At 38.1% G+C, this 27,189-nt stretch overlaps 1 protein-coding gene across 45 annotated transcripts in view; it reads left to right on the top strand.

The window, feature by feature from the left end:
* slo (calcium-activated potassium channel slo) overlaps positions 1 to 25,821 on the top strand; it is a 44,634-nt gene extending 18,813 nt beyond the window's left edge. For 4 of the 45 annotated variants that reach the window (XM_070996391.1, XM_065866578.2, XM_065866583.2 and 1 more), the window contains 19 exons: positions 4,535 to 4,645; positions 6,664 to 6,769; positions 8,736 to 8,888; positions 9,262 to 9,417; positions 11,212 to 11,324; positions 12,378 to 12,536; positions 12,780 to 12,856; positions 13,522 to 13,557; positions 15,632 to 15,703; positions 19,510 to 19,584; positions 20,406 to 20,438; positions 20,497 to 20,686; positions 21,234 to 21,299; positions 22,903 to 23,080; positions 23,387 to 23,894; positions 24,104 to 24,240; positions 24,345 to 24,487; positions 24,772 to 24,991; positions 25,056 to 25,821. In XM_070996391.1, the coding sequence (XP_070852492.1) occupies positions 4,535 to 4,645; positions 6,664 to 6,769; positions 8,736 to 8,888; positions 9,262 to 9,417; positions 11,212 to 11,324; positions 12,378 to 12,536; positions 12,780 to 12,856; positions 13,522 to 13,557; positions 15,632 to 15,703; positions 19,510 to 19,584; positions 20,406 to 20,438; positions 20,497 to 20,686; positions 21,234 to 21,299; positions 22,903 to 23,080; positions 23,387 to 23,894; positions 24,104 to 24,240; positions 24,345 to 24,487; positions 24,772 to 24,991; positions 25,056 to 25,193 (2,671 nt within the window). In that variant the 3' untranslated portion in view covers positions 25,194 to 25,821. Of the gene's footprint in view, positions 1 to 4,534; positions 4,646 to 5,190; positions 5,297 to 6,663; positions 6,770 to 8,735; positions 8,889 to 9,261; positions 9,418 to 9,649; positions 9,763 to 11,211; positions 11,325 to 12,377; positions 12,537 to 12,779; positions 12,857 to 13,521; positions 13,558 to 15,631; positions 15,704 to 16,785; positions 16,837 to 18,106; positions 18,131 to 19,509; positions 19,585 to 20,405; positions 20,439 to 20,496; positions 20,687 to 21,233; positions 21,300 to 22,902; positions 23,081 to 23,386; positions 23,895 to 24,103; positions 24,241 to 24,344; positions 24,488 to 24,771; positions 24,992 to 25,055 lie in introns of all 45 variants that reach the window. The other 41 variants (XM_065866581.2, XM_065866579.2, XM_065866580.2 and 38 more) reach the window with 35 other exon arrangements.
* The last annotated feature ends 1,368 nt before the right edge of the window (positions 25,822 to 27,189 follow it).

Genomic DNA, 27,189 nt, shown 5'->3' with positions numbered 1-27,189 from the left:
CAACGAGTATTTATGTTTCCAAAAGTAAACACCAAATCAAAATGAAATTTCTGCCGAAAAGCAGTCGAATATACAAAATGAAATGATATCAATTGAGACTATTTACTTTTAGTTTGCGCTTCATTCATGCCAAACGTTTTGCGAGTGTGGAAAAGTAGCTGAAATTTGATTTTGATTCAACAAAAAACAACCGAAAAAAAATCCCAATAGATACACACCAGACTAACACAAGTCATCCACACAAAGCCACCACAAACATGGCCAATCCAATCCAACCAACCAACCAACCAAGCCACCAATCACTATAATCATCATCAGCAACTCAAGCGAACATACAATATATTACTCATACGCCCGGTGGGACCGCTTGGCAAGCTCGGGACGACACATAAACAACAGTGACAACACAGCACATTTGTACATTCCAACTATCCAGGACATCAATCTAAATCAGCCAATCAATCAATCAATCACCCAGCCCAAATTCAAAACATTAAATCGATCAAACACTCACCACCACAAGAACAACGACAAGAACAAGAAACAGCCACAGGAAAAATACACCCACACAACAATTGAAAAAAAGCAAAAATCAACAAGAAAATTTTTAACTAAAATACCCATATTGCTTATATGAAAAAAGAACAACAAGTATATGTTTTAGTTCTCGAACAACTCATTTTGCGTTGGTTGTATTTCAGTTGATTTCCTTATCGTTTTCGATCTAGACGTGTCTACGTAGTTCAGTACGTAATATGTACCCAAAAACATAACTTAGGACGTCACCCCCTTTGGAAATGGGGCGCTGTTCAGGGTTATGTTATATATATAGTTTCATTATGTTTACCTACGTTTCGCCCATCGATTTGCGTTTTGATTTGCCAGTTTTGATTTTTGTGTTCTTTGAATTGGCATTTTGCAGATATCGTATTTGAGAATCGTACCACATACAATCAATTGTTTCGTACTTAAAATACTGTTCTGAGTGTATCTACTATATCATGTGCGTACTCTTAACTACCAAATGCTATCTTGTTGTGAGTTTCCATACTACATCCTGAATTTGAACGCCAAATTATCAACTTACTCTTCTGCTACTTTCTACTCTCTATATCGTACTCGTACATCCTGATCTTGAACCTAAATTCTTTTAGCTCCTATATTTTCGTTTGATTTGCACGTTCTTCTTCAGTTCCGAAACGCGGCTTAATCGTGTTCTATTTTTGGGTATATACTGTATTATTTCCCTTTGGTTCACCTAGAAACGAATTGGATACATACGTGTAATTTGCAGGTCGACCAAGCGAGTGTGAAGTCAGAGCTGATGATTGGCAATAATCGAAATTCAATAAGCGTATATTCTTTAGTTTGTCTCTTTTCTGTATGCCATATCATCCTAGCCTCGTTTTGCATTTGTATTAGCCCTTGAAGTGAATCAGTGATTGGTGTTTATTATTGTGTTACATTATCGTAATTGTCTATATAGTCCTTGCTATCGAAGTCGTAAAACTCGTATATATATATCTATATACATAAATAAATATACATGCGTATATGTATATCCATTTAAACGATTTAACATTGAACGATAATAATGCATACTAAATACAATAATAATAATAATAATAATATTGATTCGATTGTATACGTAAATGTTAGAATCCATATAATTCAAAATGTACACACACACATGCATAGAGTCGAACTCTCTATAGACTTTTTCTCCCCAAGTACAGACAGCAATTTGTAAATACCAAGCAATTTCCACGGAAGACTTCAATTTGCTCAATATTTTTGTCTAGAAATGTACAATATTAGAACACACAGCTTAAGAACTGGCTTTGACATCTTGACAAAAACCAACAGGCAGCTGTCATCTGAGAAACGGATTCATCTATGTGTGTGTAAAGCGAATCAATTTAACCTATCAATCAATAAAACCCATATATCTTCCCCACATATTTTATTCTTATTCTCTGTCTCTCTATATATATCTTTCAAACCTTCAATCAGTTATCCGTTGTAGTTCTTGGACAATCTTTATATACCCTATGCTATATGCGATACATCTATAAACATTTACACACATCTACTCTTTTCCGTTATGATTTCGATATTTTCCTCTACTTTGCAAACTTCTGTTTCAACGAACATTCGAATACAACGGTATGATCAACCAATAAAGAGATAAATAACCATAATCTACACACACAGACCCATAGAGTATACAATTCGAATCGGATGAAACTGTAACTCCACTCCACTCAGTGTTGTAAACTCGTAAACTCAGTGTTGTGTATGGATGCGCTCGACGATTTCATTCGATTTCCTTTGCCCACCTTGTTCGGATCAGGATCAAATCAAAATCAGGATCAGGTAGGAGGTCTAGGCTGAGGAAACCGGCATCGTTGTATGAATTGTTATAATACGCGGCCCCTGTTAGGGACCTTGACCTCCGATCAGGACCGTAATAATTGCTCGTTTAAGAGTTCTGAGTGTACCATCCGTAACTGAACCCGATTCCACCATCGTATCCGTATCCGAGCCCTTCCAAATCTCTACATACACACATCTCCTGTCTCTCTGTAACTCTGTCTCTCTCTTTCAAGATCTCTCCTATCCACAGTTTTTGATTTCCTCGAAACCCACTCACATTCATTGCACATTTCTGAGCGATAGATTTGTGCGCATTGAATTTTACTTATGTTTTCTCATTCTGAGCAGCAATTCTATATGAAAAACCAAAAACAATGAAAATGCGTGGCCAGGCATCAAATGTTAAACCTTCTCACTCTATATTTATATCATTTCAAGAAATAAAAAACAAAATATCAACTTAATTCCAAATGTCACCATTCGTTTCTTTAGCTGCAGCAATGAAAAGAAAACAAAACAGCAACACAAGAACTAATCGAATGTAGTGCATTTATTTCGTTCGTTTGTTAAATGCAAATTGAAGTTCTTCTTTCTTTTTAGCGACCTAGTCGAGCACAATTTTTAATGCCACCGTAGAGGTAAAAAGAGTTGTCACTTGTATAGCCTTGCATCCGGGTTTGATCTACAAGATACATTAAACAGATCACAATCATGACATCGATCATTAAATTGTTTTAGATTTTTTTTAGAAGACGTGACGAATTTTTAGTCGTTATTGTGCCGTTGGAAAATCGACTGACTTTTTGTGAAGTATTTATACTGACAAAAGACCCACTTTAATAATTTAAATATGGATTTTTTCCGAAGGACTTCGGTCTTTCTGGACTATTGATTATATACGTTGACTTTCTTTTTGACTTTGTAGACACTTAGGTGTAAAGTATTCGTGGACTATGTGATTTAGTTCCATGATCCTCAACGCACACTCACAATCTCACAACATCACAACCTCATAAACATCCAACACTCGAAAAAAAAACGTAGAAGTATGCATGTGTAGTGGCACTGACACTCACTTTTTATTAGGTATGGGAAGAATGCCTGCCCGGTTTGCCTGACTGCCTGATTGCATGACTGTGACTACAGTAAATACCCAAACCAATAATCTATTGTATACCTAGCACCTGTAGAAGTAAATATACTTGGAATGAGAGTAGTGTATTATACAATGTGTATATAGAAAACAAATGCGTTGGCCAGTTGCTGACTACTTTTGATGCTTTACTTGATGCATGTAAGTTGATTACTACCGAAATGGTGTGCGTAGCTAAGCCTTTACCTAGAACAATATTGATTGTCGATAATCGTTTATATACTTATCATTTCGATTGGCGAACTGCAGTCGCAGAATGCCGAAAATGCGGCGACAAGAACCTCATTTTGTGTCTTATGATTTATTGCCATTGATTGATTTGTGTACAAGCCCCTGGGGTAGCAGACTAAATTCATGCATTTTGCATTTATAATTTCTATTTTTTAGTTCCTATTATGAGTTCGTGTATTTTGTATAATTTTGATAAATGTTTGTTTTCTAAGAAAATGCAAAGTAATTATACTTTACCACCAAATAATACTGACAAGCCATAAAGATAACCATAACAAGGCAACGACAAGCAGTTGATAAATAATACAAACCGATCAAAGCATAAATCAATATAAAGAAATATACAGAAATACAAAACAATGAATATACTCGAATCTATAACCTCACCGAAGAACATGCACTCATTCGAACACGTTCAAAGCACTCAAACTCACACACAAAGACACTGACAGTATATGTACTATATATTATAGACTTGGCTTCATGGCAGATCGATGGAATGTGATTAAATCTGAGATCAATAATTCGGCTTAAGATTTAATGACTTGAACTAAATTCAATATTCTTTCTTTCCGCTTTAATCGCACACTAATACTGAAACACTGCAACACGCACACACTTCATTCAACACATCTACATACGTCACACATGTACAGAGCTTCAGTGCATTCCACACTAGCTTTTAAGTGAAATTGTTGCATTAATCGTTTCAATCGATGCCAATTCGAGGAACTAATCTATTTTTCTTTCCCCCACCCCCACAACAACCACAAGACATATTGTGGTATGCGGTCATATAACATACGAGTCCGTGTCGCATTTCCTGAAGGACTTTCTCCACGAAGATCGGGAGGATGTCGATGTCGAAGTGGTCTTTCTCCATCGGTAAGTCCATCCAGAATCCAATTAGCCTCTAAGCAGAAGAATAACTTGTTTACAATCGTATTGCTAATTTGTTGTGTCGTTGTTTATTTCATTTATTATTTGATAAATGTGTTTTTAATTGAGTTTATAATAAATAAAATCAGCAGAAACAGAAATAATTAGAACAGTACTTAAGCAGTTAAAAAGATAAAGAGATTAGAGGTCAGCGGCGGCCCTGTAAAGTAGGCAATGGTTTTTGCACTTACTTAAGATCGTTAAAAAGTTGTAATTTCAAACTTTAAACATAAATACCTCTTTAATTAGTATAAAAAACAACTGCTGCTGACCGCTATCTCCATAGCTTGAAGTCCAATTCCCAGTCATTTAAGTTAGTTCAAGGCACTATTTTAAGTATTTGCATTAATCTAGCGACTAGCAATCACACAGTCAGTGGAAAATTTTTATTCTTTGATTTCAAAATACCTCTTTCGTTTACTTTGTAACTATTAATGCCTAAACTCAACTATATATATGCCATATCATGTAATGTAATATAAACCAAATAGCAAAGAGCCTGACCTGGAGCTAGAGGGACTGCTGAAGCGTCACTATACCACAGTGGCCTTTTTTCAGGGCACTATGATGAACGCAGTCGACCTGGAGCGAGTCAAGGTACACAAACACACACCAAGACATATCCACGCCCACACCCACACCCAAAGCCACAACCACAGACACAGACACAGATACAGACACACACGAACACCTACAGACACAGAGACACACATGGAAACCAGTAAAGACACGCAGAAATAACGATAAACGATTTACTCGAGTCCCTTATATCAGGTGTCCCAGCCAAAGAGAAAACGTTTGAAAAAATCAACAACATGAAAAACAACTGCGAATCTTACATGCAACTCATACTTATACCCTGTGAATGTTTTTGTGCCCGTGGCCAAAACACACACCCACAACTTAGTTGTTCAACAGCTAGGATGCAACTTCACTCTGTTTGCCCTCCGATTCGGAAAACAAAAGTTTGAATACTTTTCGCTGATGACCTTTCACAGCAATCAAAACCAAGACACGCCCCCTTCCTCGTTCTATTTATATACGCCATAAATCTATGCTCGCTCTCACTTTGAACTTGAACAATTCAATTATTTTTATTTTTATTGCAATTTTATAGCTTTATTATGGCAATATTATTAATGGTTTCCGGTTGCTGCTGATGAGGCTTTCGAGAGAAGCATTTTCGTTGAATTTCCTCTCAGAGCTTCATGATAAATGATGTTTACATAATTTTAGATAGATTTTAGTTAAGAATCCCCTTCACATTATCCGTTTGTCTTATCGTTTTCTTCCTGGCTTAAAGTATTTTTACCCCGCTTAATGGAATGACATTCTTAGCTGAATTTTTTCATATTTCCTTTTTATCCAAAATCGAGCTGAAGCTTACAAATATTACACTTTTTATTATCGTTTATATTTTTAAAATCGTAGTAACCAAAAGTTTTATTCATATAATCCCTTTGTAATATATCCGTACAATTTTTATACTCCCATAGAAGTTATTTAGTCTTGAGAGCTTAGATAAGTACTGTTAATTAGATATTTAAGAAGAGTTTTTGTCTAGAGCATAGACCTAATGTAAGTAAGGAGAATACAAAGTTTCGATTTTAGTTCAGTTTAGTTTTAATGAATCACGATTTTTTTTGCACCTTCGGCTTGGAGATTTTCTTTCAACAATTGTCTGCATTGTTTCTACTTTCTTCTTTTTCATTTGCATATTTGCGGACTCCGAAAATCGCACCACAATCATATATTTATCTGTATATTGTTTGTTGTGTTTCGAACACCAACCCACACACATGCAACGATATTCTTCTGTTTCTTTGAATACAATCCAATCTACGTAAACTCTGTGTACATTGGAATCATTGAAAACTCTAAAAACTTTGTATTGTTTTCCCACAACCACCACGATAAATCAAAATGAAAAAAAAACAAACAATTTCAAACGAAAAATTATAAAGTAAACCACCCGATTTGGAACTTGAGGGTTTGTTCAAACGTCATTTTACCACCGTGGAGTTCTTCCAAGGAACCATTATGAATCCGATCGATCTGCAGAGGGTTAAGGTAAAACAAAAATGTATTTTCATTTTATCCGTTCTATATGTTTGTTTGTTCGTTTGCTTTCGTTCCGTTCATTTACCCTATTCCTTTCCGTGTCTATTTTCGTCTCAACCTGTGAGCTTTTGTTTCATTATGTATTAACCGAATCCCAGAATAAGCGTACTTCTACTTCTTACGTACTTATTTATGTAACGAACGCTCAAATGTAATTACAACCTGCCTATTTATAAATGTATGTACGTATTTACGTGTGTATGTGTAATGTCTGTGAAGTATGCGATCATAATGCCTTTTCTGGACTTAGTTTAGTGTACAACACCATCATGTTCATCGGATCCCAGCACTCAACTAACCATTCGAACATTAACAAAACTAAACAGACTGTGAATCGCAAGCCAATACACGAAACAAACACTCGCAGTACACGGAAACACAGTAAATTGATGTTGAAATTGTTGTGGAATAAAAACGAAATAAATTAATTTTAATTTATCTTTATTTTAAGCCGCATTACTAAAAACTATTAACGTATATGTAATTTCGTATTAATGTATGTGCTAAGTATTTAATTGTAATTGTTAAGTTAATTGTTAACTGTATAGTATGGATTATAAAAGACACAAATAATTTTTTTAAGGGGAAATAAGGGGTTTAATATTTTTGTCCGATGATAAGATTTATTGAATAGGTAAATCTATTTATTTAGAACTTAAGCTTGATTCAGTTTTTATATTTTTTTTAATCCAAAATTGTAAACAAGTCAAATACAGAAATATTTGCTTAATAAATGGTAAGAGTCACATAAATATTTCCTAATTTTAAAAACTTTTTAACTGTTAAAATGTAATCAATAACAAATATTTTAATTTCGGTAATGTTTATATTGTAAAATAATTAAAAACCACAAACTGAATATTAAAAAAAAAAATTTTGATTTATGTGACTCTTTGAACCTACCTTTAATTGATTGTTAGAAAAAATTCAAATTAAATTCAGAATAAATGTGTACAAATACATTACAAGATGCCTAAATCTATATATGTTGTATACATATAATCAGCTTAATCGATAACTCCTGAACGGGCGGTCTTGAGCAGCCTTCGCCTGGCCTTGTAAAGTGCGATGTTGCGATATAGATTATTAAATTTCACCGTATCTAAGCTTATCTTTTGCATGCGAGCAGACTGCATGTCTATAATCGGATACAGATGCTTGTACATAGCTAGTGCTAATCTATTGTCTAATGCCCACTTAAGTTGCTCTTCAGTTGTATGGGGCTTTGGTATTTGATTTCCGTACACCCGATCACCCCGATTCCTCTGTGTACTTGTTCTTTGTAATATACCACCCCACCCCAAAACCACCCGTTGCCACCCACAGCCATGCACCGAGCGTTCGCCTTATGATTTCTTAATGTGTCCTTAGTTTGGAGTTGAAACCGAAAGACTGTGTCCAGCAACCCACCCACCCAGCCACTGTACAACCGCTTACTATCTCCCCAACCGCCCCTCGTGGGCACTGCTAATGAATAATACTCGTACCTTAATGAACCCTACTACGTACGCAATGTATATGCAAGATAACAATATACGGTCTCGATCGCAGCCAGATCGAGCCATAAAAACAAACACTCACCTGTGACATTTTAAGTACTCATACTCGTACCATAGTTGTCCAGTCGATGTGCGTGTAAACCAAACCGCTTACTAATTGTTTATATTGTGGACAATGCTCTAAACGTGACACCTCTGCAATAAATATTCACAATAACAGTAACAATTACAATCACTGTACCATAACAAACTACTTTGAACAGTTCAAGAACATAACAAAACTAACTCACATGAGACAAACATCAAATGCCCATAGACATAGTCTGACCATAACAACCGGCTGATCACCACAATCCAGTGCTAATCGGTTATTCTCGATCTCGATCTTCCCTATCCCTCGAATTCTGAATATCCAGGTACATGAAGCCGACGCCTGCCTCGTGCTAGCTAACAAATATTGCCAAGATCCCGACGCAGAAGATGCTGCCAACATCATGAGAGTCATCTCGATCAAAAACTACAGCGACGACATTCGAGTCATCATCCAGCTGATGCAGTACCATAACAAGGTGAGTCGATCAATAACCAGTAAATCATTTGTTTTTATTACTTTTCTACTGAATCACTACGATTATGAAGTTATTTATTAAGGTATCTAAAAGTATGCAACAATATACTTTGATCTAAGGAGTTTAAAGGTTTATTTTCGAAAGACGACATTTTTATTGTCTACTTTTGGACACCTATAGAAGTGGGATCTGTATTAACCCCTAGTCCTTTGAAAAGGAATTCTTATAAAATATACTTAGTTTTCAAAATATCTTAACAAAAATGATTTCCTAAGAACATTAAGATCTAAGCCATGTTGAAAAGTGAACATTTTAATGCTCATAGTTTTATACCATTTGAAATTATTCTTATTAATCCTATTTCAATCCCCAGGCGTACTTGCTGAACATACCATCGTGGGACTGGAAACAGGGCGACGATGTCATTTGCCTGGCCGAACTGAAGCTGGGCTTCATTGCCCAGAGTTGCTTGGCGCCCGGATTCTCGACCATGATGGCCAATCTGTTCGCCATGAGATCGTTCAAGACGGTAAGTGGGGATGCAGTCCCAGAGATCAGGCCACTCACCTACGATATACCAGACACACTCACACTACTGGCGCCCAGTGAAAGCAGGCCGGAAGTTAGATATTTTCCAGATTTACAGATTACAGATCCGGTGACAATGTTCCGCCCATGGGGGCAAGCAATATGTGGGGTGTACCTCTAACCTACCGTATTTATCAATCCAAATGTCTCTAAATTACGTCTCTAACCCATAGTCGCCAGACATGCAGTCTTGGACAAATGATTACCTGCGCGGCACTGGCATGGAAATGTACACTGAAACATTGAGTCCCACATTTATTGGAATACCATTTGCTCAGGCCACTGAGTAAGTCACGCAGCTGGCAGTTTTCCAATTTTCCAACCATAAGCTATATCGTAATACTCGTACCAGAAAAAAAAAACTTTAAAATACTATATCGTATCTACTACTACCTACTCTATTCTACTTGTTAATCGTGCAGCGTTGAACGAAAAAAAAAAAACAAAAAATCGTACACCATGAACAACATATGATATATTCGGCCCACAAGCTGGAGCTCAATAGTGATTCGGGTATGAATATTTGGTAGAGAATCACAATTGGGTTTCCTGTGGGCCGAAAGAACACCTCACAACTCTCACATACACCACAAGTAAACACATTGTTATTTGTTTTCACTCAGTTCTGATCGTCGTTGTAAATCTCTCTTTTGTTGATTGTTTTTAATTATTTTTTGATCGAATATCCGGCACGTTTACACCGATCTAAGTGTTGCAACGTGTAAATGTGCCTGCCAGTGAACTTAGCTTTTGATTTTCCAAACAAGAAACAGACACACACACACAAACACAAAAATACACCTGCCAAACAGTACACTGTGAAAATTAGTCGTTGTTTCAAGCAAATTCTTTGTGTAATTGAGTGTTCTAAGTGTTCAAAATGCCTTCAGTGTTTGCAAATACAAAATATGGTTTCTTATCCTTCATTTTCAAAAGCAAACTTCAAAACTGCCCAGCCGGTTCAACCGACTCTTTATTTAAGGACAAACAAACACCACACACACAAACAGACACACCCAATCGCTAATGTATGGTATCTGTGTGAGCGAATCGCTCCGAATATCTCTCTCTCTCTCTATCTAAATCTATCTATCTATCTATCTGTATCTCAGTAACAGTTCTAAGTTTGCAGCGTGCATTTTAGTTTGAGTTGGTTCTTTTCCGTTCCTGATGGTTTTAGTTCGACCTTTTGATTTCTGCTCATTTGACACACGTTCGGTTCGGTTGAGTCTTGATGCCACCCTAATGCTCGTGCCTTCTTCAATGCTGTAAAGTTCGCCAGTTCGCCAGAAAGTGTACAGACCGAATGCCAAATCAAAAAATGAAAAAAATCCCGAGATCGAAGCAGTATTTCTATGCCAAGCCCAAGCCAAAGCCAAAAGCCAATGCCAGAGTATGCAATGCCTGACCCAGAAACAAGCACCATCCAAAAAAAACAGCAATACACACTCTTAGCACCGATACTCGCCAGCTGTTGAAATGTGTGCCGTAGACCCAGATGACCCAGAATCCAGTTACCAGTTACCAGAGTCCCAGCTATGGATTTGTGTACGCGTAGGACCTGTCCCCCAAAAATCTCTGCTAGTCTACTCCACCTGCCACAGCCACACAAAACCAAATACCAAAAACCAAACAGACAAACAAACAATTTAGAACAAACCGATAATGCGCCACGTAGTTACTTTAGCGAACTTACTAAATGCAAACCACAACAAAACCATTTTCTAACTTTCAGTCACCAGACACACAGGCCTGGCAAAATGATTATCTTCAAGGTACAGGGTGTGAGATGTACACCGAAACCCTATCACCTTCATTTACCGGCATGACATTCCCACAAGCCAGCGAGTAAGACTCAAAAATGAGAAATTAGAGAAAAAATAAAACCAAATTATATGCAAACTGTATAAAAAATACTACTACTTCTACTACTACTACTACTACAACTTTTTGCATTGTACAAAATAAGTTTGTTTACCAATTCTTTTTCCTATTATTTACCAACTTGATTCAATTCCGTTTGATTTACTCTCCTTCCTCATAATAACAATCAACAACTAAACAACTGTTTGTCGCCTCTCCCCACCCCCACCTCTGGCCATCTAAATATCTCGAAAAACTCAAAAAACCCATACTATAGAACCATAGCCACTGAAAGATCCAAACTAGCCACCAGTATCCAGAACCCGAGAACTAACCTTTCGAGGGCGAACGCATTGAACAACCTGTATATTAAACCCACACTCATTTCGAATTGGCTCAAACTGCATCTGAAACCGTATATAATATACCGTATATCGTATACCGTATAGTATCCGTAATCGCAATTATAATCCGCATCCGATCGCCACAATCGCTTGCTAACTCCGAACTCAGCTCGATGCGATTCGTAGAGCGTCAGACACGTACACTGCAAATAATTTTAGAGATCCACCACAGAACAGCTCCACTTGTGACTCCACCCCCGACCCCGAACTCATTGCATGTGCAGAATGTATTTTAGAGTGTACCCTAGTTGGCAATGGACCGCTGATGATTCACTGTCCGTAGTTTTGATTTCTGTATAGAACATTTTTTAATACCAAATAATTTTTTCTAGTTTACCTAATTAAGCATTTTGCCTAGCATGCCTATTTTTGACTTGTCAATCGTCTTGATTGTTTATTTTTTTAAGTGTACGCTTTCAGAGCACTCACCAATACAACGACACATACACACACTCAAACACCCACTCACACACACACACACTCACACAAAGAGCATGCCCTGTTTTGAGAGAGTTCGACTACACCTTTGTAGCATACTAAACTAGGTTCAATTACGTGTAAAGCAAATCTAGGCTAAGTTGAAGTGCGATCGGGCGACCAGGGACTGATTAGCTCCCCTCTTCCCCGCGTTTAGGCTGTGCTTCTCCAAGCTGAAGCTCCTGCTGCTGGCCATCGAGATCAAGGGCGCCGAGGAGGGGGCGGACAGCAAGATTTCCATAAACCCAAGGGGTGCCAAAATCCAGGCCAACACCCAGGGTTTCTTCATAGCACAAAGTGCCGACGAGGTGAAGCGGTAAGAGGTCACCCAATAGGTCTACAAGGCCGATTCTGGTTATCATTGTTATGAAAATATAATATATCATCGGTATACGGACATTTCCTACAGATAATAAAACATCTTAAGACTTTGTAAGCTCCGTAAAAATGTAATTCCAAATAAATCCCGAGTAAAAATATTTTTTTAAGTGCCAACCAGAAGAGGCCTGATTTTATGATAAACATGTTAAACTACAATTTATTCAAACCCACTTTACAGTGCCTGGTTCTATTGCAAAGCCTGCCATGAGGACATCAAGGACGAAACGCTGATCAAGAAATGCAAATGCAAAAACTGTAAGCAAACCTTTGTACCAAATTGTACCCAAAACTATCTCTTAGAGTCCTTATGTATCTATGAATTTAATTTAACTTATCCGTTTTGATTTCAATATGTATTTGATTTGTTGTTTCGTTTGTGAATCGAACGTCTCGAAGACAGCCAGAGTCGAGTAAGCCAAACAGAAACGATAGGAAATAACCACTCGATTTTAGTTTGTAAGAAGGACCTAGCGAATGTTGAGGCAGATTCTAGGTATAAGGCGCAATCTTTCTAACCTTTATGAATATCTAAATATTTTACCACTCTACCATGAAACTATTCGTATATTTTTACATATTTTTATACATAAATATCCATGTTTTTTATTATATATTTAATATGTATGTGTGTTGGCGCGTGTGGCCTCGCTCTCAATGAATTCAAAACCAAAAACTGCAACAACCAACCACAACAACTAACTATAACTATAACTATAACTATAACTATGCATAACCGAACCGAATGAACAACACCCATTGTCATGGCTGCAACTGTTCGAACAACCCTCGCACATACGTGTGTGTGCGATTGTGTGTGCCGCACTTGCAACGTGACATAACCAAATACAACCAATTAAACCGAAATCGAATCGAATTTAATACCAAATAATACAATCCAATGCCATAACTTTGTCCCACAGTGACTGTTCAGCCCAGGAGCAAATTCGATGACTTAGGTAAATCAAGCTACAAACCGAATAACCCAAGAATTAAAAGAAAACACACTCAAATATCCCACAAAAACCGAAACACTTGAAAACCACACAAACACTTCTCAGTTTTGAAGTTTTATCCGATACCAATACCAATTCCAGTTACAATTCCAACTTTTGTATAAAGTACATTTTGCATATTCCCCATTACCTTAAGTTTGTACATTGAATACAGCAAAGCGAAGGTCCCGATTCCCAGACCCAGACTCCAACCGATTTTCCTGTCAGCACCTCACATTTACCAAGAGCACAACAAAATCAAGACTTTTCCTTTGATTTTGATTGTTTGTCTTTAGTTTTTGAAACGATATTGCAAAGCAAAACATTGGACCGTCTCTTTGTGCTCAGCCCCCGACCATAAAACCGTTTCCGATATCATAACCACCCACCAGCATATACTATTATATATATGAACAACGAACCATTCCGTCCTGCCCGTTTATCTTGCCCATGTGCAGTTCTATTTTGGTCACTGTTTGTTTTGACATGCGCCTCTTTGTAACCCACGAAGTAACAGTTAAATACACCCACACCTATAACGATTAACTAACTATATATTCCCATACATTCGACGAGGATGAAAAAAAGCAAAAACACAATAACATAACGTATCATTGACCTTGTAAATATGTTTGTGCGATATGCAACCCCAGTTCTTTGATTACCTACCATACTACAGCCAACACAGTCAACCAGCAAGAAATGTTAACCAAACTCTTCGCTTTTCCTTTAACCATCACAAAATAAAGACATTAGATAAAGCCACCATGATAGTTGACACCTACGATTTTGTGTTTACAAGTGATTTTTGTGTTTTACGGGGCGTATGAGTAATATGCCAGCCCAAAGCGGTGAAATACAAAGGAGAATCTGCGATATTTGAAAAGACATTTGACCAACGACCAATAATTATATAAATAGCAAACGCCACTGAAAATATTAACATTTTTAAAAATTAATTCTCTATTTTAAAAAGTTTTTTAACATTAAAGACTTCTTTGCAAATCGATTAACAGCTTTGTATTTCATTAAAACGGCATGAATACCTCTATACCATCTCTATTTTTTATAAACCTCACTCCATTGATAGCCCTCTTTTTTGATGATCAATTTTTATTCCAAACCTGAAACTGCACAATTTTTCTAAAAGTCTGTCTCGCTAATCCTCGCTCTTGCTCTCTCTGTCTCTGTAACTCCCTCTTAATCTTTGTACTTTATACTTATGTGTTGAGAATAATACAAGATCAAAATAAGTGCATGGAAATGAGCACAACAATCGATTTACATTTTATCACACCATCACCATACAAAAAAAATGTTTAATAAAAAGAATATACTCTATTTTCGATCAATTTTGACTCACTTTTGCAGCATCCAGCTCTAATTTAAATACTCTTCCTAATACTTATGATTAAATTAAATTATCTTTAATACTTACCGGTAGACCTAAGTTCTTGAAATGCTGCGCCGTCCTCACGAATCCTCTTAACACTTTTCCTTTGATTTGTGTTCTTGGCGTGGCACTCACCTCCCCCACAGATCTCTATTTACATTTATATCTATTTCTAACGCGATTGTATATAACCACAAGTAGCTGCAAAGCGAAGAAGTGTAAATAACATTAGATCAGGTTGCGGAAGAAGTTAACAAAAATCGTTACCAGAGAATAACCGACGTTTATGTATTTGGTTTCTATGTAGCGTAACACCTAAACAATCTCTACCTATACTCTGTGAATCTAAATCTTAATCTGTAAACACCCCAACTTAGCTGGAAATGTTCTTAAGTAGTTAGTAAGTTTGCCGAGTTTGCGTTGCCTGCGTTATGGCTTTAAACCAGCGAAGCGGGATCCAATGTTGCAGCTGAATATATATGTGAAGCGCAGTTCGCAGTTCGTAGTGCCTAGAGCTTAAGTTTCTGAACCAATCCCGATCCGATCCCAGATCTCCAGGCCTGTTATATGTAACTGAACTTTATGCATTTGATTGTGTGTATGAGCGAGTGTCTATCTGAATACCAAAACGTAACCATCTTGCAGATGTGGGCATGATTATGATGCAGACGGGCATGGTCAACCAAGGCATCACATCGGTGATGAACACAATGGAGGGTACGCTTTCAAATCCACTTCCACAAACGAAACCAACCGATTATTTGCGATTTGCGGCGCTCTATCCTATATTAATATCCGTTTTTACATTACCAAGCCAAAAGATTTATTTGTTGCTGCTAAACCCATTCCTAATCCAACGAATCTAAAAGAAATTCGAGCGATAACCACTGTTACTTTAAAAAGGTATAAATATAATATGTCCGTTTGTCTAATAGGAGATTCATCTGAACTTTCCACTTTAACACACTTTGTCATAAAATGTACATATTCAACTATTAAGACTTTGGTAAGCGCTCTCAAGATTTGGCTTGCCAAATGCGAATTAAAAAGAATGGTCCTTTTTTTAAAACTAATTGAACTTGGAAACTAAATCAAAATTACTAAATTGATGTACAATTGATGTACGTTTGTGTGCCTTAGTTAATGCTAAAACCCATGAAAAGCTCTTAGCTGCTAAATGCCAAAGAATCCCCGCAAGAAAATAGAAACTTCATGATTCAGATTGAGAGGAACTGGGTAGAATAAATATTGGAAAACAGGGAATAAGGTGTCATTTAACTGCAACGAAATCAGTTTCAGTTTTTCTTCAGTTGGTACTTCTGATCCCTACTATCGCTCTATCGTTCTCTCTATCGTACTCAGTATAAATATAACATTACTTACTATAGAACTAAATTAGTTTTGCTACGATTTCTGGTTTGGTTCGCCCGAGAAGCGCGTATAATGTCATAATAAACAGAAAGCATACTTAGTATATATTCTTTATATACATTGCATATATCTATTTATAATCATAAACTGCATACCACATATGAATATATCAGCATATATATTTACCGAAAGTTCAAGTACAACGTGTGCCGTGCGATTTACTTATGATTTCCGTTATAGAGTATTTAATTTCCTATATATTTTGATTTATCCATCATTTGTTGAATGATGTTCCAATGATAAGCATACGAAGATTGCGAGAAGATGAAGATGAACTAAATTATATTGAAATCAACAATCATTACCTTGCCATCATTTACCTATTCACACGAATCCTATAAAATTCTGTTTTCATGAAACAAAAACAGTGGCCACCTTCCGGAAAGGCGTCCGAGCCGTACAAATGGTTGGGCGTGCAAGTACGTATAACTTACTCTACTCTCTCACTCTCTCTCTGTCTCTTTCTATCTCTCTATATCCTGTCTCTGTCTCTACTACTACTCTACTACTGTTACCGATAAGCATACAAAACATACATTTCATAACATGAAACCAGAAACCACGAAACCCCACATGATTTTCAATTGGCAACCAAAATTGTACCATTACATCTGCCCCGAAAGACTCTCTTGCCAACCAAGTAAAAAGCTTGATTACATGTTTATAGCGCCAAACTAACTACCAACTAACTAACTAACTAAGTCGAATTGCTACTGTTCAGCTGCATATGCCATTCAGCAAACCAATCAAAAACCAAGCCAATCAATCAGGCAGCCAAACAATCGAAAATCAATCAATCTTTGTCAGAACACAGCCACACAAACACGAATACAAACACAAACACACAGAGCCCCTGGCCCCGCCCACCCCCAGAACCACCCGCCCCCCTTTCCAACATTAACGCACTACTCAAAATAACTCGCTCACACACACACCTACATGTTTCGTTTCTACTCGTTCGTTCTAGTAATTGTGTACTTTTTCATATTCAACTTTAACCTTAGTGTGCGTGTGAGTGTGTAGTAAACTAAGTAAAGTAAAGAACCAAATAAACCAAACTTCGTTTTGAGTCAGTTAAAATTGGAAATCAACCATTTGGATACTACATAATCAGTAACCATACTCGATTCAAACGTTGTGTTTTCGTATGAACTCCATACTATCCATATTCTTTCCATTTTGTTATCAAGTCGAGTCGGCGTGTTTATAACTCATTCTCTAACATAATTATCGTACTCGTATATCGTAAAGTATTTTGTACAAACGTTAACTACATATTGTGTATTGTATCTATCGTATCGCATCGTATCATGTCGTATAGTATCGTTTATTCGTGAAAGAAATTCTACCTGTTCACGTATCTTAGAACAACTATGTCATACCAACAAATACTTCAAGTTTCCTCTTTATATGATATACTAAGTGGTAACACTGACACTCCATAAAACACCAAACACAAGGTCTTGAGGACCTGCATATCCCAACACCACACTACACTACACTCATTCTATGTAAAATATACAAGACCGATCTTCTGCGTCCGGACTATGTTCCTTTCTATATAATATATCAAATTTGTAAACCTATCATCTTTCTATTGTACTTCCCTACCCACACATTCGTGTTCCGTATCAACTACTACAACTACAATAAATACTCCTATTTATATGTCTCTGTGTGTGTGTGTAGAAGACGATGAATACTCGTTGTCAAGTAAGTCAAACTAACTCAATCTGTTGTATATCCATACCGAAAAAAAAACAGAAATACTCTAATTAAATCGCATTTGTACTTGTCTAAAACGTTTCATTATTATTTGAATTTACTAGAGTTTTCGATAAATTCCCCCTCATATGTGCCAGTGCACGTTTTTCGTTTCGATTCTCGTGATTTGTATTGTATCTTGGTTTAGTTTTGGTTGTTTTTCGGTTTTTCCCAGAGAGAGAACCCCATTAAATTAGACCTATCGTAAGTTATTGTTTTACCATGCATAAACCAACATGAATAAATAAAACATAAATGACTTGAGAAAGCAAAGCAACTGAGCCAATGATTAGGGCCACCATCCAATCACAACCACCCAAAATAAAAGTTTAAAAAGCGGCAATCAAGCAGCTCCTCCTCATCCCCCCGAGCACTGCACCAATCCCCCCGGGGAACAGGAGAGGGGAAGGGGATCAATTAGAAAGCGATTAAATTCAAAATTCCATGCAGTTCAATTGCTAACCAACTATAATCGTTAAATTCAGCCCCCATTCAGAAGCAGGGGTTAAACTAGATAGTGCAACTCGTAGTTGGAGAGATCGTTTGACGTTGTTCTTGAAGTGGGTGTTAGCCGTTATAGCAGTCTAAGTATTAAGTGCTTTTGATAATCGGATACCGAAATCCAGCGAGCCAATAAAAGCTACCGATGAATATCTAGAGTATTGCCAAACCATCTTGCTACTCAGCTTGTAATCCGCACTTAGTCAGCGTGTTGCTTAAATAATGCTTCAAGCTTTAACCGATTTGGTTTGTATCCCTAAATACCTATACCAATGCTTGCTTAGTCTTGTTTACCGTTTTACCTATGTATACTCTATATATCTCTATATTTTGTACCCGTTTGTATAAATGTAAGATAACCATCACAAGTTCTGTTCCAACTCATATTTATTTGCATGTTTTGTTCGATATTCTATGAAGCAAATACCCTAATATGAATCCCGAAAAACCATCCCCCAACCATCTTGAACACTTTTTGTTCAGTTTCGGCGGAAAGCCGTTTTCGTTTGATTTGATTTCGTCAGGTTTTCCTGGGTTTACCCAAAAGTCAGACTAATTTCAATATGATTTTCTCTCGAATTTCTCGTTTATTTTGGAAACAAACCAAAACTCTTACCGCTTCAGTTCTTACAAAAACCAAACACAATCCCCCTTAAAAAAAAAAAGAAAAAAGAAAACAGAACCAAAACAAAAGAATTTGTTGTATATTCAAAAGCAATTATGAGCTTCACATAAAAAGCTTGACCATATAAATAACACAAAGAAATGCATACACACCGAATCTGATTATTCTGAGCTGTGCGATAACGAACCACCGTATTTTACAGATGAACACCATCCTGCACCCACATTTACGCCTCCAGAGCTACCCAAGCGGGTGCATGTGCGTGGATCTGTATCGGGTAAAGTCTCGTCCCCCAGTCGAACACTCAATTTGGTATCAGTCAGAGATCAGATCCACAGAAAGGTTATTTTGACGTCGATAGGTGGATATAGCTCATTGTTCGACCGGGCCACTCTAACATTACACATAACCCAATCAAGATCAGTTTCAGTTTGCCTTTGACCTTGTCCTACGTTTTCTTTCAGTTCCTTGGTTCGCTTTGTTCCTCAGTTGTAAAAGTAAATCTGTATCCAATCCAATAAATAAACGATCAAGTACAACCCCATGATAATTGTTTAGATATTCGTTTGCATAACTCTGTTTTTGCGTTGATTCTTGAACAGAACTCGTTTCTCTGCTAATGTAACTCGTTAAAATAATCTATCTAAAGAGCCGCCATATATCTCCTGTATTACTCCTCATGCTTATTACTCGAACCCATATTGATGTCTATTTAACTTACTTTACTTATTTGTACACATCACCCTGTGTGCCTTCGTTTTTAATTGCATAACCGATCTGCTTGTTATCAAACTTTGTTTATTACTGTCGCAAGCCACACACAGCATCACCATAACCAACAAGAACTAAGAACCAATAACAAATCTAAACCAAATGCAACATGCAACACGCGGCTCAAAAATACCTTTCTCGATTAACTAATGACTAATACTTAAAGCCAATGAGTATCTCTTCACACTCTGACCAGCGTGTCCAGCCTCCAGCCAAGATTACTAATCGATTGATCTGCTCTTTATCTCTGATCTTTGATTTCTGATCTCTCGTCAAACGAACGCTTCTGCCTGCCAAATGTTAAATGCCAAATGCGAAATGTCACAGGTGATATCACACGTGACAGAGAAGATACGAATCGTAAGTTCTGCTGGTCTACACTTATCATTATCATATGGTTCCAATTTGTATATTACAGTACTCAATCGCAATGTGCGCCGTCCGAATGGCACTGGCAACGGTACAGGTGGCATGCACCACATGAACAACACGGCAGCGGCTGCTGCGGCAGCTGCAGCGGCGGGAAAGCAGGTGAACAAGGTGAAGCCCACGGTGAATGTGAGCCGGCAGGTGGAGGGCCAAGTGATATCGCCATCGCAGTACAACAGGTGAGTAATCCGATTATATCTGGTGGGGATTGTATATACCTATATGTATAACAGGGGGGAGGAACAACAACAGGCCATCTACTTAACTATAGAGTTTTATCACATTAAACAGCACTCTGTTCAGTTATCAAATAGCAAAGCAAAGTCGGTAATCGAGCAAGAGCAAAAAGAAAACTCAATGAATACACTTTTTAGGCCAACTCCGTTTGCAGCTGCATCAAGTTTGATTTTCCACTTTTCCGTTGCGTTACTACCAAACAAGCAATACCGATATCGAAAGAAAACCAACACTCAATTATGATTATTGTGTTTACTATATGTTTTATTTCACACAACACAAGGGACAGGCGAAGGTTTTCTAGGTTCCTCGTACATATGTAAATGCTCTTTAACCAACTAATCCAAACACCTCAACTAACTGTCTCACTCACCTGCTCACTCAATCACTCACTCACTCAAGAAAAACGAAAAAACCAAAAAACAACCCAACCAATTAATAACTTTTAACCAGTCTAAATGTATAAAAACGAACAACATTTTGTTTCAGGCCACCAGAGAATGATGCTAACCCTTATGCGGGCTATCAACTTGCTTACGAAGTTAAAAAGCTCATGTATGCGTCCATAATTTCCTAGATTTTTAACTTACGAACTCTATCAAACAAACAAAAAAGCCAAAAGCCTTTTTTAAACTATACCTTAGTATTCGTTAATACTTATCTAACTACATCTTATGCGCATTTTGTTTGACACATTGATATTGATTGATCGAAAGCTATGCCATACCATCAAATACGCGTACTAAACATACAAAAATTTAACCAAATATGTGCGTTTATTGTCATGTCGCTGTCTTCTGTGTCTGTGTGCGTGTGAGTGTGTGTTTGTAGCTGTCCGTGTGTATGTGTGTGCGCCCCATGATTATTTCGCATTCAAAACTAACCCAGCATAACTAACCGCCTATCATTCTGAAACATTCTGTCTACTAACATCTGAGCTCCCCTTCTTCAGTGTGTGTGCGCCTCTCCAACTAAATAAATACTGACTTTACTAAAAGTTAAAATCGTAATTGCCTTCGTTAATGTTAAATATAGGTGCCTTTAAAAGGCATTTCTACAACTCCAACTCTCTTTTGCTGATAAACTTATATTCTAGTTTCGTAAACTTTAATATGTAGTCAGAAATATTGAAGTAAAGCAAGTCTTCTAAATACAACCAATGAAAAATAATCTTGCTTTTCAAATTTCCTTTAAGGAATCTTTAAATCCCAATACCAATCTTTAAGTAAGGATCAATCAAAAAGTATAGCATACCTTATGGCGCAAATAATGCACCTGTTTAATTTAGATTCTTTAAATATTTTAACTGTTTTTATAGACTTTTCATGATATTGTTGGTCCTAGACCCCGAAAGCATACATTAAGCTCAATAATCGCTCACTTTTTCTCCTGCATTCTCTATTTCTCTAAATCATTTGAACTTGAATTGCAATCTAAGTGTTGTGTGTGTTTTTCTGTGTTCATCTTTGTGTCAAAACTTGCACCTGTGTACCATATATTTTCTATTATTATCTCTTTTCCTTTAAAGTTACAAAACAGCATTAAGTATTGTAGATAAAAATGCCAAATCCGGCGGATCGGGAGGGGTATGGTTCTCTTGAGGCATCTCCCTTGCGCATGCCCAGCACCTGAATCACAATGAAACACCTGAGGGAGATCGCCAGTCACGGATTACACTAATAGTATCTAGAGTTATTGATCCATACAACCCTCACCACCGCCGGATGGCAGATTAAGCATTTTGCGTAGTGACATATTGATTTATTCTCAAATTCTTGTTCGCATTCATTTCGAGACTTTTGTTCTTAGCACACGATCTTCTCTATCTCTCTATCTCTATGTATTTATCTTTGTAAACGTAAACTCTCTATCTTTAACTATATCGTATTGAGATCACATTTTAATTCAATATGCTCCAAGTACTCGTACTCGTATTGAAGTATCCACATCATTTTTGAACGAAACACGTACTCGTAGCGTTTCCGATGAACACTTTGCATTTGGATGTAGCGTTTGTTTTTGAATTGGTTGATAATCTGCATTTGCAATTCAAAAGTTGAATCGAAGTAAACCCCATTATGAACGACTCGAACCGAGCTCCAGCACAGACCGCCCGATGGCTAACACCTCTCTATCCTATCGATCTACTTGTGTCTAGGCCGACGAGTCGCAGTTCCGGCACGGGCACACAGAATCAAAACGGCGGCGTCTCACTGCCCGCCGGCATTGCGGACGATCAGTCGAAGGACTTTGATTTCGAGAAGACCGAAATGAAGTACGACTCGACGGGCATGTTCCACTGGAGTCCCGCAAAGAGCTTAGAAGACTGCATACTGGTAGGTTAACAAAGTTAATAATAAATATTTAATAATAAAGTTGCAACTTAGCAACGATACTCAAACTATTACCAATCTATTTAGAAATCAGTCATAGCTTCATGAAATGTACACTTTTGTAAACTGTTTGTGTGGCGGCAGAGAAAGAGCAGAGCTGTTTCCTATGCCCACTCAATGAAAGACATTCGACCGGTTATTAGATTTAAAATGTAATAAGTTTATTATGCATAGCAATATGTTTTTTTGGTTGTGATATACGATTTTGTACCTTGTGATAATGAAAAATACTTTGATATTTCTCTGCAGGATCGCAACCAGGCGGCCATGACCGTGCTGAACGGCCACGTGGTCGTGTGCCTGTTCGCCGATCCGGATTCGCCGCTGATCGGGCTGCGGAACCTGGTGATGCCGCTGCGGGCGTCCAACTTCCACTACCATGAGCTGAAGCACGTGGTCATTGTGGGCTCGGTGGACTATATCCGGCGCGAGTGGAAGATGCTGCAAAACCTGCCCAAGATCTCGGTGCTCAACGGATCCCCGCTGAGTCGCGCCGACCTGCGGGCCGTGAACGTCAATCTGTGTGATATGTGCTGCATCCTGTCGGCCAAAGTTCCTAGCAACGACGATCCCACGCTGGCCGACAAAGAGGCGATCCTCGCCTCACTGAACATCAAGGCCATGACCTTTGACGACACGATCGGGGTTCTGAGCCAGCGCGGTCCGGAGTTCGACAACCTGAGCGCCACCGCCGGCAGTCCCATTGTGCTGCAGCGGAGGGGCTCAGTCTATGGCGCCAATGTGCCCATGATAACAGGTAAACTGCATCGCACTAGGTTGGCCGAGTTTACGAACGACCGAACGAATGTGAGGCTGGCCAGGTCAGGGTGGAATCCAGAGGGGGGATTCCTTATATAGGGGGCTGGAAATATCCTCTGATCCTGGCCAGGCTCACCCGTTTTCTGCCACGAAAGCGGTTCAAGTGTCTGCTCTACTAATGCTTCACATGTTGGTTGTCGTTTAAAGAACTGGTCAATGATAGTAACGTGCAGTTTCTCGATCAAGACGACGACGATGATCCAGATACAGAACTATATCTGACGCAGCCTTTCGCCTGCGGCACAGCCTTCGCTGTGAGTGTGTTAGACTCGCTGATGTCCACGGTAATGTCTCGTTTTAGTCCTTGAATGGGTTTTTTAAAGCTGTAAAATGTTATGCTCTATTGGTTATTTTGTAATATATCTTTGGATTGACCTCATCTAAACAGACTTACTTCAATCAAAACGCCTTAACGCTGATCCGCTCACTGATAACGGGCGGCGCCACGCCCGAGCTGGAACTGATCCTGGCCGAGGGAGCTGGCCTCCGGGGAGGCTACAGCACCGTGGAGAGTCTGAGCAATCGAGACAGGTGAGTCAACAAGAACAGGAAGTGGAATCAATCAACATTGGATTTAATTGGGAAATAACACCTAATGAACACTGAATACCTTATGAATACCTTACTCAAGTTGCCACAAGTATTTGAATACCTAATGAATACTTTACTGAAATTGATAAAAAGTATTTCTTAAAATTATCTGAATACCTACTTATACCTTACTGAAATTGCTATCATTATCATCATTATCTGGATACCTAATGACTACATTAAACAAATTACTAAGAGTATTTTTTTGATGATCTTATCCACAGATGTCGAGTGGGTCAAATCTCACTGTATGACGGTCCGCTGGCTCAGTTCGGGGAGTGCGGCAAGTACGGGGACCTCTTTGTGGCGGCCCTCAAGTCGTACGGAATGCTGTGCATCGGATTATACCGATTCAGGGACACCAGCTCCAGCTGTGATGCGAGCAGCAAACGTTATGTAATAACCAACCCACCCGATGACTTTTCACTACTGCCAACAGATCAGGTGCGGATTAGCTTATATACTCATACCATGATCATTTTATTATAATAATTTGAATCCTCTTCAGGTATTCGTTTTAATGCAATTCGATCCGGGCCTGGAGTACAAGCCGCCAGCGGTTCGAGCACCTGCCGGCGGACGAGGCACCAACACACAGGGCTCCGGGGTCGGCGGGGGCGGCTCCAACAAGGATGATAACTCTTGATTGTTACTGTGTAGCGCCTTAACTGATGGTCCTTATTCGTACATTTGAACGATGGAGAAGCTAATCGAAGGCAGAGCAGCGCATTTGTGGCACCGCACCCACAACTACCTATTGGCATAAGATATTCAGACAAACGCAACAAATCGGCAGAGAAAAAAGACATATTTGTATGTAAATTCGATTGTACCGTGTACAAAAAGTGAAATCAAAAGCGTTAATTAGTTAGAGATACGAACCTTTGCGTGCCATTCAAATGCGCTGCTCTGCTTTTTTATGTGTGCGGAGGCATGCGGCCCGGTGTATTTTGTCCATCCCAACTAACAATCAAGAGACAGCCCGAACCACAGACCACCAGATCAACGTCGACGGCAACGCCGCCTGTCTCCGCACATATAAAAAGCTAATCCGGATCGGGGGAACAAGACCAATAGCCCTGATATCCATCGTTCAACTGCCAACTGATTGCTTCCCACATCATTCCGTATGCCTTTTTAGAACCTTGAAATTATCATATTCTGTATACTTATAATTTTAATCTTACAACTACATTGGTTAATCTTGTATCCTTCTTTATCCATATTATTTTGTAATCGACTTTGTGCCCCAATAAAATCTTATTATTATTTGAGTTTTCAGTTTGTTATCTGTTGATTGCCCCGAATTTCGATCTCCAAGCAACAATCATTAGTTATTCTTATGGGTATGTATTTACGTATGAGTGATTTCAATCATCTGTTACATTTAAGAATCGTTTGTCATTAACTTTCATTTACATTTTGAGTTCTCTTCATGGCGCTATCATTGCATAAGAAACAATTGAAAATTGAATTCTAAACGAAAATCCATCTCAATGGTGTGACGTAAGCAATTGGGAACCATTAGTGAGGTAAGCTACACATTAAACAAGGAAGCAAGGAAGACTCAGCCACACACTGAGCGAAAAACAAACTACCTAAAACTACAACTAAGTCTACTCGATCTATGTACTCTCATGTCTCAAAATCTTTCTCTAAGCCGCCGAATGCGGCCACAACGCAACAATTTATAACGATCACACGAATTAAACACTGAAAACCGATATTTGCGAGATTGCTTTTGGCTGAGATACAGATACTGATAGCGAGATACAGATACAGATACCGATACAAGGCAATGAGGCTAAAATTCAAAAACTGCATTTAGAAGTTTCTGAGCATGCGCAAAACGATTTATATAGAGCAGAGCATATTGTAATCATTAAACTTTTAAAGTAAAACTAAACACAAATATCGATTAACGACACCTAAAAGCCAACAATTTGCTAGCTAATTCGTATCGTACACCTAAAGCAAATACATACATGGCTCGGCCTGATATCTTTTATGAAGGCCAGAGAAAACATGGTTGTTTCGGCCAAAGATTGCCCAGTCAGGGGCGATTCGAGCCAAATACTAAGCCATATGCAAAGAATTACACTTAACTAGAGGAATCTCAGCTTTTTCACTCGACACAAGTCAAATTTGCTAATTCTAAATTGAACAACTTCTTACATTCACATCTCAACACACGACACACAAATGAGAGGGATATAACTCTCGAGTAAACACGACAAAATATTGTAAGTAGCGCATTCGAATCATTATTCAATACCACTTAATCTAGAGGACACCTATGCCGGTATATAGAGTGCGACGAAGGTCGAAGAAAAAGTAGTTAGTAATATTTTTTAGTGTATGTGAATGTGTGCGCTTTTTACCAGCGATTTACGAGCAGCAACTGTGGTGTTCTAAACAATTTTTGATAGATACAATCGGTAACCAAGAATGGCGAAAACGTTATATGTATTTCCTTCCGACTTCTCTCTATAACTTCTACCCTAACTTCTCTACCGACTTCACGCACTTGCGCTCGAAACGCCAAAGTGGAACGCTCTGATTTTTGTACATAGCCTGTAAATATGATAAGCAACTGATACCGATACTAAAGTATCTCGAATACGTTATCGTTTAACTCGTTT

Source organism: Drosophila suzukii, chromosome 3 (assembly GCF_043229965.1).
Source record: "Drosophila suzukii chromosome 3, CBGP_Dsuzu_IsoJpt1.0, whole genome shotgun sequence".
Classification (NCBI taxonomy): Eukaryota; Metazoa; Arthropoda; class Insecta; order Diptera; family Drosophilidae; genus Drosophila; species Drosophila suzukii.
Note: the sequence above shows the minus strand (reverse complement) of the source record. Positions and strands in the feature narration are given on the sequence as shown.